This window comes from Salvelinus namaycush, unplaced genomic scaffold (assembly GCF_016432855.1).
Source record: "Salvelinus namaycush isolate Seneca unplaced genomic scaffold, SaNama_1.0 Scaffold1337, whole genome shotgun sequence".
NCBI lineage: Eukaryota > Metazoa > Chordata > Actinopteri > Salmoniformes > Salmonidae > Salvelinus > Salvelinus namaycush.
This window is the reverse complement of record NW_024058050.1, coordinates 16,661-31,165: the sequence shown is the minus strand read 5'-3', so window position 1 is coordinate 31,165 and position 14,505 is coordinate 16,661. Positions and strand designations below refer to the sequence as shown.

At 48.6% G+C, this 14,505-nt stretch overlaps 1 protein-coding gene across 1 annotated transcript in view; it reads left to right on the top strand.

Moving 5' to 3' along the window:
• Positions 1-14,137, top strand: part of LOC120036455 (inner nuclear membrane protein Man1-like) — a 41,363-nt gene extending 27,226 nt beyond the window's left edge. Inside the window, exons 7-11 of the mRNA XM_038982892.1 lie at positions 2,025-2,203; positions 4,522-4,603; positions 8,849-8,954; positions 9,372-9,450; positions 12,353-14,137. Coding sequence (XP_038838820.1) covers positions 2,025-2,203; positions 4,522-4,603; positions 8,849-8,954; positions 9,372-9,450; positions 12,353-12,531 — 625 coding nt within the window. The 3' untranslated portion in view covers positions 12,532-14,137. The remainder of the gene's footprint in view (positions 1-2,024; positions 2,204-4,521; positions 4,604-8,848; positions 8,955-9,371; positions 9,451-12,352) is intronic.
• The last annotated feature ends 368 nt before the right edge of the window (positions 14,138-14,505 follow it).

Below are 14,505 nucleotides of genomic sequence, written 5' to 3'. Positions count from 1 at the left end.
TCAGAGAGACCAGCTATGTTAGTTTCTATTCTACCATTCAGAGAGACCAGCTATGTTAGTTTCTATTCTACCATTCAGAGAGACCAGCTATGTTAGTTTCTATTCTACCATTCAGAGACCAGCTATGTTACTTTCTATTCTACCATTTAGAGAGACCAGCTATGTTACTTTCTATTCTACCATTTAGAGAGACCAGCTATGTTAGTTTATATTCTACCATTTAGAGAGACCAGCTATGTTAGTTTATATTCTACCATTCAGGGAGACCAGCTATGTTAGTTTATATTCTACCATTGAGAGACCAGCTATGTTAGTTTCTATTCTACCATTGAGAGACTAGCTATGTTAGTTTCTATTCTACCATTCAGAGAGACCAGCTATGTTAGTTTCTATTCTACCATTCAGAGAGACCAGCTATGTTAGTTTCTATTCTACCAGTCAGAGAGACCAGCTATGTTAGTTTCTATTCTACCATTCAGAGAGACCAGCTATGTTAGTTTCTATTCTACCATTCAGAGACCAGCTATGTTAGTTTCTATTCTACCATTCAGAGAGACTAGCTATGTTAGTTTCTCTTCTGCCATTCAGAGAGACTAGCTATGTTAGTTTCTATTCTACCATTCAGAGAGACCAGCTATGTTAGTTTCTATTCTACCATTCAGAGAGACTAGCTATGTTTGTTTCTCTTCTGCCATTCAGAGAGACTAGCTATGTTAGTTTCTATTCTACCATTCAGAGAGACTAGCTATGTTAGTTTCTATTCTACCATTCAGAGAGACTAGCTATGTTTGTTTCTCTTCTGCCATTCAGAGAGACTAGCTATGTTAGTTTCTATTCTACCATTCAGAGAGACCAGCTATGTTAGTTTCTATTCTACCATTCAGAGACTAGCTATGTTAGTTTCTATTCTACCATTCAGAGAGACTAGCTATGTTAGTTTCTATTCTACCATTCAGAGAGACCAGCTATGTTAGTTTCTATTCTACCATTCAGAGAGACTAGCTATGTTAGTTTCTATTCTACCATTCAGAGAGACTAGCTATGTTAGTTTCTATTCTACCATTCAGAGAGACTAGCTATGTTTCTATTCTACCATTCAGAGAGACCAGCTATGTTAGTTTCTATTCTACCATTCAGAGAGACCAGCTATGTTAGTTTCTATTCTACCATTCAGAGAGACCAGCTATGTTAGTTTCTATTCTACCATTCAGAGAGACCAGCTATGTTAGTTTCTATTCTACCATTCAGAGAGACCAGCTATGTTAGTTTCTATTCTACCATTCAGAGAGACCAGCTATGTTAGTTTCTATTCTACCATTCAGAGAGACCAGCTATGTTAGTTTCTATTCTACCATTCAGAGAGACCAGCTATGTTAGTTTCTATTCTACCATTCAGAGAGACCAGCTATGTTAGTTTCTATTCTACCATTCAGAGAGACCAGCTATGTTAGTTTCTATTCTACCATTCAGAGAGACCAGCTATGTTAGTTTCTATTCTACCATTCAGAGAGACCAGCTATGTTAGTTTCTATTCTACCATTCAGAGAGACCAGCTATGTTAGTTTCTATTCTACCATTCAGAGAGACCAGCTATGTTAGTTTCTATTCTACCATTCAGAGAGACCAGCTATGTTAGTTTCTATTCTACCATTCAGAGAGACCAGCTATGTTAGTTTCTATTCTACCATTCAGAGAGACCAGCTATGTTAGTTTCTATTCTACCATTCAGAGACCAGCTATGTTACTTTCTATTCTACCATTTAGAGAGACCAGCTATGTTACTTTCTATTCTACCATTTAGAGAGACCAGCTATGTTAGTTTATATTCTACCATTTAGAGAGACCAGCTATGTTAGTTTATATTCTACCATTCAGGGAGACCAGCTATGTTAGTTTATATTCTACCATTGAGAGACCAGCTATGTTAGTTTCTATTCTACCATTGAGAGACCAGCTATGTTAGTTAGAGAGATAGAGAGACAAGATAGTCATAATGACTGTTAGTTTCTATTCTACCATTCCAGAAAGAAGCTGAAGAAGGTTTGGGACCGGGCCGTGACATTCCTCTCAGCCAATGAGAGCCGTATCAGGACAGAGTCTCAGCGGATTGGCGGAGCTGACTTCCTGGTGTGGAGGTGGCTCCAGCCCTCTCTGAGCTGCGACCAGATCTCACTCATCCCCTCCAAAGTCTGGCAGGGCAAAGGTAACTAACCTGTCCCCATTCCTAGCGTGCCCCCAAATGGCACCCTGTTCCCTATGTAGGGCACTACCTTTGACCCCAGAGCCCTGCCATTTGGGACGCAGGCCTAGTCTCTCTTAACTGGTAAAGAGTTGGTTATGGATTCCAAGAGTGGGATGTACCTTGCTTTTATGTGCAGCATGTAGGTTGTACATGGAGTTTGGTCTATATCAAAGTGTATTGTATTAAATAGACCAATGCATTGGACTCTAACAAACAACATGTACTGTAATATGCAAATACACAAATTATACAAAAGTATGTGGACATCCCTTCAAATTAGTGGATTCGGCTATACCCGTTTCTGACGGGTGTATAAAATCGAGCACACAGCCATGCAATCTCCATAGACAAACTTTGGCAGTAGAATGTGGCACCGTCATAGGATGCCACCTTTCCAAACAAGTAAGTACGTCAAATTTCTGCCCTGCTGGAGCTTCCCCGGTCAACTGTAAGTGCTGTTATTGTGCAGTGGAAACGTCTAGGAGCAACAACGGCTCAGCTGGGAACTGGTAGGTCACACAAGCTCACAAAACAGGACTGCCGAGTGCTGAAGCGTGTAAAAAAAAATCTTCTGTCCTTGGTTGCAACACTCACTACCGAGTTCCAAACTGTCTCTGGAAGCAACGTCAGCACAATAACTGTTCGTCGGGAGCTTCATGAAATGGGTTTCCAGGGCCGAGCCATTGGACTCTTGGAGCAGTGGGAACGTTGGAGCAGTGGGAACGCTTTCTCTGGAGTGATGAATCACGCTTCACCATCTGGCAGTCCGACAGACTAATCTGGGTTTGGCAGATGCCAAGAGAACGCTACCTACCCCAAATGCATAGTGCCAACTGTAAAGTTTGGTGGAGGAGGAATAATGGTCTGGAGCTGTTTTTCATGGTTCGTGCTTCTTAGTTCCCACGAAGGGAAATCTTAACAGCATACAACGACATTCTAGACGATTCTATGCTTCCTACTTTGTGGCAACAGTTTGGGGAAGGCCCTTTACTGTTTCAGCATGACACTAAGTGAGGTCCGTACAGAAATGGTTTGTCGAGATCGGTGTGGAAGAACTTGACTGGCCTTCACAGAGCCCTGACCTCAACTCCATCTAACACCTTTTGGGATGAATTGGAACACCGACTGCGAGCCAGGCCTAATCGCCCAACATCAGTGCCAGACCTCACTAATGCTCTTGTGGCTGAATGGAGTCCCTGGAGAAATGTTCCAACATCTATGGGAAAGCCTTCCCAGAAGAGTGGAGGCTGTTATAGCAACAATGTTCCAACATCTATGGGAAAGCCTTCCCAGAAGAGTGGAGGCTGTTATAGCAGCAATGTTCCATCATCTAGTGGAAAGCCTTCCCAGAAGACTGGAGGCTGTTATAGCAGCAATGTTCCAACATCTAGAGGAAAGCCTTCCCAGAAGAGTGGAGGCTGTTATAGCAACAATGTTCCAACATCTAGTGGAAAGCCTTCCCAGAAGAGTAGAGGCTGTTATAGCAGCAATGTTCCAACATCTAGTGGAAAGCCTTCCCAGAAGAGTGGAGGCTGTTATAGCAGCAATGTTCCAACATCTAGTGGAAAGCCTTCCCAGAAGAGTAGAGGCTGTTATAGCAGCAATGTTCCAACATCTAGTGGAAAGCCTTCCCAGAAGAGTGGAGGCTGTTATAGCAGCAATGTTCCAACATCTAGTGGAAAGCCTTCCCAGAAGAGTAGAGGCTGTTATAGCAGCAATGTTCCAACATCTAGAGGAAAGCCTTCCCAGAAGAGTGGAGGCTGTTATAGCAACAATGTTCCAACATCTAGTGGAAAGCCTTCCCAGAAGAGTAGAGGCTGTTATAGCAGCAATGTTCCAACATCTAGTGGAAAGCCTTCCCAGAAGAGTGGAGGCTGTTATAGCAACAATGTTCCAACATCTAGTGGAAAGCCTTCCCAGAAGAGTAGAGGCTGTTATAGCAGCAATGTTCCAACATCTAGTGGAAAGCCTTCCCAGAAGAGTGGAGGCTGTTATAGCAGCAATGTTCCAACATCTAGTGGAAAGCCTTCCCTGAAGAGTAGAGGCTGTTGCAGCAGCAAAGGGGGGGACCAACTCCATATTAATGCCCATGATTTTAGAACGTGATGTTGGATGAGCAGGTGTCCACATACTTTTGGTCATGGTAGTTTGTCAAAAATAAGAAAATGTTTCTTCCCTCCTGTTACACTGTCCACCTAACGTCTCTTGTCTGTCTCTGTCCACCTAACGTCTCTTGTCTGTCTCTGTCCATCGAACACATCTCCTGTCTGTCCTCCCAGCGTTCCCTCTGGACAGGAGGAACTCTCCTCCCAACAGTTTAACACCATGTCTGAAGATCAGAAACATGTTTGATCCAGTCATGTGAGTACCAGAGGGGATTACTAAGTCACTGTGTTCACCAGCAATCTGTAGGCTTCTGTTGGGGTTAGGGATGAGCATGCACTTGTCAGGGGACTAAAACGCTCTCTTTACATGTCGGTATCAGCAGACAGTCTCTTTACATGTCGGTATCAGCAGACAGTCTCTTTGCATGTCGGTATCAGCAGACAGTCTCTTTGCATGTCGGTATCAGCAGACAGTCTCTTTGCATGTCGGTATCAGCAGACAGTCTCTTTACATGTCGGTATCAGCAGACAGTCTCTTTGCATGTCGGTATCAGCAGACAGTCTCTTTGCATGTCGGTATCAGCAGACAGTCTCTTTACATGTCGGTATCAGCAGACAGTCTCTTTGCATGTCGGTATCAGCAGACAGTCTCTTTGCATGTCGGTATCAGCAGACAGTCTCTTTGCATGTCGGTATCAGCAGACAGTCTCTTTGCATGTCGGTATCAGCAGACAGACAGTCTCTTTGCATGTCGGTATCAGCAGACAGACAGTCTCTTTGCATGTCGGTATCAGCAGACAGACAGTCTCTTTGCATGTCGGTATCAGCAGACAGTCTCTTTGCATGTCGGTATCAGCAGACAGACAGTCTCTTTGCATGTCGGTATCAGCAGACAGACAGTCTCTTTGCATGTCGGTATCAGCAGACAGACAGTCTCTTTGCATGTCGGTATCAGCAGACAGTCTCTTTGCATGTCGGTATCAGCAGACAGACAGTCTCTTTGCATGTCGGTATCAGCAGACAGTCTCTTTACATGTCGGTATCAGCAGACAAACAGTCTCTTTGCATGTCGGTATCAGCAGACAGTCTCTTTGCATGTCGGTATCAGCAGACAAACAGTCTCTTTGCATGTCGGTATCAGCAGACAAACAGTCTCTTTGCATGTCGGTATCAGCAGACAAACAGTCTCTTTGCATGTCGGTATCAGCAGACAGTCTCTTTGCATGTCGGTATCAGCAGACAGTCTCTTTGCATGTCGGTATCAGCAGACAGTCTCTTTGCATGTCGGTATCAGCAGACAAACAGTCTCTTTGCATGTCGGTATCAGCAGACAAACAGTCTCTTTGCATGTCGGTATCAGCAGACAAACAGTCTCTTTGCATGTCGGTATCAGCAGACAAACAGTCTCTTTGCATGTCGGTATCAGCAGACAGTCTCTTTGCATGTCGGTATCAGCAGACAGTCTCTTTGCATGTCGGTATCAGCAGACAGTCTCTTTGCATGTCGGTATCAGCAGACAAACAGTCTCTTTGCATGTCGGTATCAGCAGACAAACAGTCTCTTTGCATGTCGGTATCAGCAGACAGTCTCTTTGCATGTCGGTATCAGCAGACAGTCTCTTTGCATGTCGGTATCAGCAGACAAATAGTCTCTTTGCATGTCGGTATCAGCAGACAAATAGTCTCTTTGCATGTCGGTATCAGCAGACAGTCTCTTTGCATGTCGGTATCAGCAGACAGTCTCTGCATGTCGGTATCAGCAGACAGTCTCTTTGCATGTCGGTATCAGCAGACAGTCTCTTTGCATGTCGGTATCAGCAGACAGTCTCTTTGCATGTCGGTATCAGCAGGCAGACAGTCTCTTTGCATGTCGGTATCAGCAGGCAGACAGTCTCTTTGCATGTCGGTATCAGCAGGCAGACAGTCTCTTTGCATGTCGGTATCAGCAGGCAGACAGTCTCTTTGCATGTCGGTATCAGCAGGCAGACAGTCTCTTTGCATGTCGGTATCAGCAGACAGTCTCTTTGCATGTCGGTATCAGCAGACAAACAGTCTCTTTGCATGTCGGTATCAGCAGACAGTCTCTTTGCATGTCGGTATCAGCAGACAGTCTCTTTGCATGTCGGTATCAGCAGACAGTCTCTTTGCATGTCGGTATCAGCAGACAGTCTCTTTGCATGTCGGTATCAGCAGACAGTCTCTTTGCATGTCGGTATCAGCAGACAGTCTCTTTGCATGTCGGTATCAGCAGACAAACAGTCTCTTTGCATGTCGGTATCAGCAGACAAACAGTCTCTTTGCATGTCGGTATCAGCAGACAAAGAGTCTCTTTGCATGTCGGTATCAGCAGACAGTCTCTTTGCATGTCGGTATCAGCAGACAGTCTCTTTGCATGTCGGTATCAGCAGACAGTCTCTTTGCATGTCGGTATCAGCAGACAGTCTCTTTGCATGTCGGTATCAGCAGACAGTCTCTTTGCATGTCGGTATCAGCAGACAAACAGTCTCTTTGCATGTCGGTATCAGCAGACAAACAGTCTCTTTGCATGTCGGTATCAGCAGACAGACAGTCTCTTTGCATGTCGGTATCAGCAGACAGACAGTCTCTTTGCATGTCGGTATCAGCAGACAGACAGTCTCTTTGCATGTCGGTATCAGCAGACAGTCTCTTTGCATGTCGGTATCAGCAGACAGTCTCTTTGCATGTCGGTATCAGCAGACAAACAGTCTCTTTGCATGTCGGTATCAGCAGCTGCATAGATGTGGATGTGGATGTCGGCAGACTCTCTCTTAGATGTGGATGTACGGTCGTGGCCAAAAGTTGAGAATGACACATTAATTTCCACAAAGTTTGCTGCTTCAGTGTCTTTAGATATTTTTGTCAGATGTTACTATGGAATACTGAAGTATAATTACAAGCATTTCATAAGTGTCAACGGCTTTTATTGACAATAACATGAAGTTGATGCAAAGAGTCAATATTTGCAGTGTTGACCCTTCTTTTTCAAGACCTCTGCAATCCGCCCTGGCATGCTGTCAATTAACTTCTGGGCCACATCCTGACTGATGGCAGCCCATTCTTGCATAATCAATGCTTGGAGTTTGTCAGAATTTGTGGGTTTTTGTTTGTCCACCCGCGTCTTGAGGATTGACCACAAGTTCTCAATGGGAATAAGGTCTGGGGAGTTTCCTGGCCATGGACCCAAATATCGATGTTTTGTTCCCCGAGCCACTTAGTTGTCACTTTTGCCTTATGGCAAGGTGCTCCATCATGCTGGAAAAGGCATTGTTCGTCACCAAACTGTTCCTGGATGGTTGGGAGAAGTTGCTCTCGGAGGATGTGTTGGTACCATTCTTTATTCATGGCTGTGTTCTTAGGCAAAATTGTGAGTGAGCCCACTCCCTTGGCTGAGAAGCAACCCCACATATGAATGGTCTCAGGATGCTTTACTTTTGGCATAACACAGGATTCATCAGAGAAAATGACTTTACCCCAGTCCTCAGCAGTCCAATCTCTGTACCTTTTGCAGAATATCAATCTGTCCCTGATGTTTTTCCCGTAGAGAAGTGGCTTCTTTGCTGCCCTTCTTGACACCAGGCCATCCTCCAAAATTCTTCACCTCACTGTGCGTGCAGATGCACTCACACCTGCCTGCTGCCATTCTTGAGCAAGCTCTGTACTGGTGGTGCCCCGATCCCGCAGCTGAGTCAACTTTAGGAGACGGTCCTGGTGCTTGCTGGGCGCCCTGAAGCCTTCTTCACAACAATTGAACCGCTCTTCTTGATGATCTGATAAATGGTTGATTTAGGTACAATCTTACTGGCAGCAATATCCTTGCCTGTGAAGCCCTTTTTGTGCAAAGCAATGATGACGGCACGTGTTTCCTTGCCGGTAACCATGGTTGACAGAGGAAGAACAATGATTCCAAGCACCACCCTCCTTTTGAAGCTTCCAGTCTGTTATTCGAACTCAATCAGCATGACAGAGTGATCTCCCGCCTTGTCCTCGTCAACACTCACACCTGTGTTAACGAGATAATCACTGACATGATGTCAGCTGGTCCTTTTGTGGCAGGGCTGAAATGCAGTGGAATTCTTTGGGGGGGGGGGGGGGGGGGGGGGAATTCAGTTCATTTGCATGGCAAAGAGGGACTTTGAAATTAATTGCAATTCATCAGATCACTCTTCATAACATTCTGGAGTATATGCAAATTGCCATCATACAAACTGAGGCAGCAGACTTTGTGAAAATTAATATTTGTCATTCTCAAAACTTTTGGCCACGACTGTACATTGTATCAAGTGTTTTCCCTGGGCTGGAAGTGTCTGTCTGCATGTGATATAGTCCAGTGATGGAACACCTATTCCAGTGGAATGACACCTGTATGTACCACCATGTACTGTCCCATCCTACCTGTGTGTTCTTGACTACCAGGTTAGAGGTGGGTTAGGACTTCTAGATGACATCTGACCCCTTTACACGTGTGTGTGTGTGTGTAACAGGGAGGTTGGTGAAAACTGGCATCTGGCCATCCACGAGGCCATCTTGGAGAAGTGTTGTGACAACGACGGTATCGTCCACATCGCTGTCGACAAGAACTCCAGAGAGGTGAGTGTCTGTCACAGCTGTTATATCAAACAATGGCTATGTTCCAAGTGGCTCCCTATTCTTTGACCAAATAGGGCTATCTTCTGTATACCACCCCTACCTGATCACAACACAACTGATTGGCTCAAACCCACTAAGAAGGAAAGAAATTCCACAAATTAACAAGGCACACCTGTTAATTGAAATGCATTCCAGGTGACTACCTCATGAAGCTGGTTGAGAGAATGCCAAGAGTGTGCAAAGCTGTCATCAAGGCAAAGGGTGCCTACTTTGAAGAATCTCAAATATAACGTTTTTGATTTAACACTTTAACAGCCATCTGGTTATATATTGCAGTGAGTCACCCTACAGACAGACTGATGTGGCTGTGTTATAACCTGTGATAGAAGAGCTCGTTAACCTCTCCTCTCTCTCCAGGGCTGTGTCTATGTGAAGTGTCTGTCAGCAGAACACTCGGGGAAAGCCTTCAAGGCGCTACATGGCTCCTGGTTCGATGGTAAATCACTTTAGCAACAACACACTTGTCTTTGCCCTTCGTTGTCCTTCCATCCTCTAATGAACCTTGTTGTTACCTGTTGAATTCCCTACGGTTGACTATTTTATCTAACCAACTGGAACAAAACCAATAGTCCTTGTGTGCTAACTTTGAGCCGATCATTGATACCGGATAAAATAGGAAGGATTTTAAGAGATTTAGTCACATGGTTGGTCTTCATTGTTTCTCTCTCTCCCTATCTACCGTCTCTCCCTACCTACCGTCTCTCCCTATCTACCGTCCCCCCCTACCTACCGTCTCTCTCTCCCTCCCGTCTCTCTCTCCCTCCCTACCTACCGTCTCTCCCTACCTACCGTCTCTCTCTCCCTCCCGTCTCTCTCTCCCTCCCGTCTCTCTCTCCCTCCCGTCTCTCCCTCCCGTCTCTCTCTCCCTATCTACCGTCCCCCCCTACCTACCGTCTCTCTCCCTCCCTACCTACCGTCTCTCCCTACCTACCGTCCCTCCCTACCTACCGTCCCTCCCTACCTACCGTCTCTCTCTCCCTACCTACCGTCTCTCTCTCCCTACCTACCGTCTCTCTCTCCCTACCTACCGTCTCTCTCTCCCTACCTACCGTCTCTCTCTCCCTACCTACCGTCTCTCTCTCCCTACCTACCGTCTCTCTCTCCCTACCTACCGTCTCTCTCTCCCTACCTACCGTCTCTCTCTCCCTACCTACCGTCTCTCCCTACCTACCGTCTCTCTCTCCCTACCTACCGTCTCTCCCTACCTACCGTCTCTCCCTACCTACCGTCCCCCCCTACCTACCGTCCCCCCCTACCTACCGTCTCTCCCTACCTACCGCCCCCCCTACCTACCGTCCCCCCCTACCTACCGTCTCTCCCTACCTACCGTCCCCCCCTACCTACCGTCCCTCCCTACCTACCGTCCCCCCCTACCTACCGTCCCTCCCTACCTACCGTCCCCCCCTACCTACCGTCTCTCCCTACCTACCGTCTCTCCCTACCTACCGTCCCCCCCTACCTACCGTCTCTCCCTACCTACCGTCCCCCCCTACCTACCGTCCCCCCCTACCTACCGTCTCTCCCTACCTACCGTCCCCCCCTACCTACCGTCCCTCCCTACCTACCGTTTCTCCCTACCTACCGTCTCTCTCTCCCTACCTACCGTCTCTCCCTACCTACCGTCTCTCTCTCCCTACCTACCGTCTCTCTCTCCCTACCTACCGTCTCTCTCTCCCTACCTACCGTCTCTCTCTCCCTACCTACCGTCTCTCTCTCCCTACCTACCGTCTCTCTCTCCCTACCTACCGTCTCTCTCTCCCTACCTACCGTCTCTCTCTCCCTACCTACCGTCCCCCCCTACCTACCGTCCCCCCCTACCTACCGTCTCTCCCTACCTACCGTCCCCCCCTACCTACCGTTTCTCTCTCCCTACCTACCGTCTCTCTCTCCCTACCTACCGTCTCTCTCTCCCTACCTACCGTCTCTCTCTCCCTACCTACCGTCTCTCTCTCCCTACCTACCGTCTCTCTCTCCCTACCTACCGTCTCTCTCTCCCTACCTACCGTCTCTCTCTCCCTACCTACCGTCTCTCTCTCTCCCTACCTACCGTCTCTCTCTCCCTACCTACCGTCCCCCCCTACCTACCGTCTCTCCCTACCTACCGTCCCCCCCTACCTACCGTCCCCCCCTACCTACCGTCCCCCCCTACCTACCGTCTCTCCCTACCTACCGTCCCCCCCTACCTACCGTCCCTCCCTACCTACCGTCCCTCCCTACCTACCGTTTCTCCCTACCTACCGTCTCTCCCTACCTACCGTCTCTCTCTCCCTACCTACCGTCTCTCTCTCCCTACCTACCGTCTCTCTCTCCCTACCTACCGTCTCTCTCTCCCTACCTACCGTCTCTCTCTCCCTACCTACCGTCTCTCTCTCCCTACCTACCGTCCCCCCCTACCTACCGTCCCCCCCTACCTACCGTCTCTCCCTACCTACCGCCCCCCCTACCTACCGTCTCTCCCTACCTACCCCCCCCCCCTACCTACCGTCTCTCCCTACCTACCGTCTCTCCCTACCTACCGTCCCCCCCTACCTACCCTCCCCCCCTACCTACCGTCCCTCCCTACCTACCGTCTCTCCCTACCTACCGTCCCCCCCTACCTACCGTCCCCCCCTACCTACCGTCTCTCCCTACCTACCGTCCCCCCCTACCTACCGTCTCTCCCTACCTACCGTCTCTCCCTACCTACCGTCTCTCCCTACCTACCGTCTCTCCCTACCTACCGTCCCCCCCTACCTACCGTCCCCCCCCTACCTACCGTCTCTCCCTACCTACCCCCCCCCCCCTACCTACCGTCCCTCCCTACCTACCGTTTCTCCCTACCTACCGTCTCTCCCTACCTACCGTCTCTCCCTACCGTCCCCCCCTACCTACCGTCTCTCCCTACATACCGCACCCCCCCTACCTACCGCCCCCCCCCCCCTACCTACCGTCCCCCCCTACCTACCGTCCCCCCCTACCTACCGTCCCTCTCTACCTACCTACCGTCCCTCCCTACCTACCTACCGTCCCTCCCTACCTACCGTCCCCCCCTACCTACCGTCCCTCCCTACCTACCTACCGTCCCCCCCACCTACCGTCCCCCCCTACCTACCGTTTCTCCCTACCTACCGTTTCTCCCTACCTACCGTCTCTCCCTACCTACCGCCCCCCCCTCCTACCTACCGCCCCCCCCCCCCCCCCCTCCTACCTACCGTCTCTCTCTCCCTACCTACCGTCTCTCCCTACCTACCGCCCCCCCCCTACCTACCGTCTCTCTCTCCCTCCCGTCTCTCTCTCCCTACCTACCTACCGTCCCTCCCTACCTACCGTCTCTCCCTACCTACCGTCCCCCCTCCCAGGTAAGCTGGTGACGGTGAAGTACCTGCGTCTGGACCGCTACCACCAGCGTTTTCCTCAGGCCCAGGGCTGTACCACCTCCCTGAAGCCCTCTAACACCTACATGAACACCATGTCCAGACTACGTCACCACACCAGCCCTGATAGCAGCTCTAACTCTAACTCTCTAGGCTTCTCCTGAGGGGGGAGGCAGATTACCCCAGCCTCCTCTCTCTCCCTCACAGATACCACCGCTACCAACCCAACCAGCTCCTTCTTACCCCTGTGTAACGATCTCACCTCAACACAGGCCCCCTTCCTTCAGTCTCCCCTTAACAAGCCTCTACTGGAGGTGATGGCAGCTTGGTGAACCGTCTGTCTCGACTCACAGGGCTGGGTGAACCGTCTGTCTCGACTCACAGGGCTGGGTGAACCGTCTGTCTCGACTCACAGGGCTGGGTGAACCGTCTGTCTCGACTCACAGGGCTGGGTGAACCGTCTGTCTCGACTCACAGGGCTGGGTGAACCGTCTGTCTCGACTCACAGGGCTGGGTGAACCGTCTGTCTCGACTCACAGGGCTGGGTGAACCGTCTGTCTCGACTCACAGGGCTGGGTGGAACCGTCCGTCTCGACTCACAGGGCTGGGTGGAACCGTCCGTCTCGACTCACAGGGCTGGGTGAACCGTCTCAACAAACAGGGCTTTTTTTTCTCTTTTAAATGGGACTGACTGTTGGTTGTCCACAACCTGTCTGGACCACAGGAGTGGTGGGAGGCTTTAGACTGACTGACTGACAGTCCTGCTGTGTTTTTTTGTCGTAAAGACCAATCAGAGTTTTGAAAACAAAACGACGAGCTAAACTTTGGAAGACCACTTGAACAACCAATGGGCTGGGAGATTGGAGACTAGGGGGGCGTGGTCTGAGCAAGCTGGAGATGTGTGATTCGCCGGTGCCGTCGAACACTATTTAATGTGTTATTTTTGTATTACAAACTTTATGGATTTAACAAGGAAACAAAACTTCCATTTCGTTCTAATGGCATATTTAAAACAGATATGAGAGAGAAACAACCCCTTCTTTTCTCTTGTCTCCCCATCCTCTCCTCCCTCCATCCTTTTTTTAATGAGACTGGCTCCATGATTTTTCAAGGAGTTGAGTCGGGCTTTACATTGAAATTGCTGCATGTGTTGGTTAAAGTTAAAGCCTCTATTTAAGCTTTTGAATTTATAACATAATCTGGATTTTTATTTCCTGGAGAATGTAATCCCTTTTCTTTCTTTTGTAGTTTTTAGTCGAGCGGCGGAGGAAAGGCAGACATAAACATTTAGCCGACTGAAGGGTGGGAGTGGGTGCTTAGCTGTCAGCCGGAAATACATGTTGACTGGTTGGCTGGTGACGGTGGCTTCCTTTTGAATGATCCGTATTCATAAAGCAAAAACCATAAACTGTCATTTTTGTCCTGCCCACCGCTACAATACTTTTTAACATACGGACGGCATCAGATTCTGTATTCAGAAGTGGAAGCGTTTTTGAGAGATTGGGAGGATAACTTGTTGCGAGACAGTGATTTTGGCAGGTGGTGTTGGTGCACCCCCCCTGCACTACTAGTGCACTACTTTTGACCAGAGCCCATAGGGGTAGTGCACTACTTTTGACCAGAGCCCACTATATAGGGATTAAATAGGGTCCCGTTTAGGATACGTCCGTGGACAAAACATTAGGAACACCTGCTCTTTCCATGGCATGGACTGACCAGGTGAATTCAGGTGAAAAGCTATGATCCCTTATTGATGTCACACGCTAAATCCACTTCAAACGGATGTAGATGACGGGGAGGAGACGGGTTAAAGAAAGAGATTTGAGACATGGATTGTGTGTGTGTGCCATTCAGAGTGTGTGAATGGATTCCCAGTAAGACACTGGTTTAATACGTTTTGTATATATTCTTGGAGGTATAGATGGAATGGAAGGTGTGAATGTATAGCTGTTCCATGATCCCTGCAATACAGCCCTGTGTTTCTGCTGCGTGTTAAAATGGCACACTATTCCCTACATAGTGCACTAGCCCTATGGGCCCTGGTCTAAAGTAGTGCACTAGCCCTATGGGCCCTGGTCTAAAGTAGTGCACTACCCCTATGGGCCTTGGTCTAAAGTAGTGCACTAGCCCTATGGGCC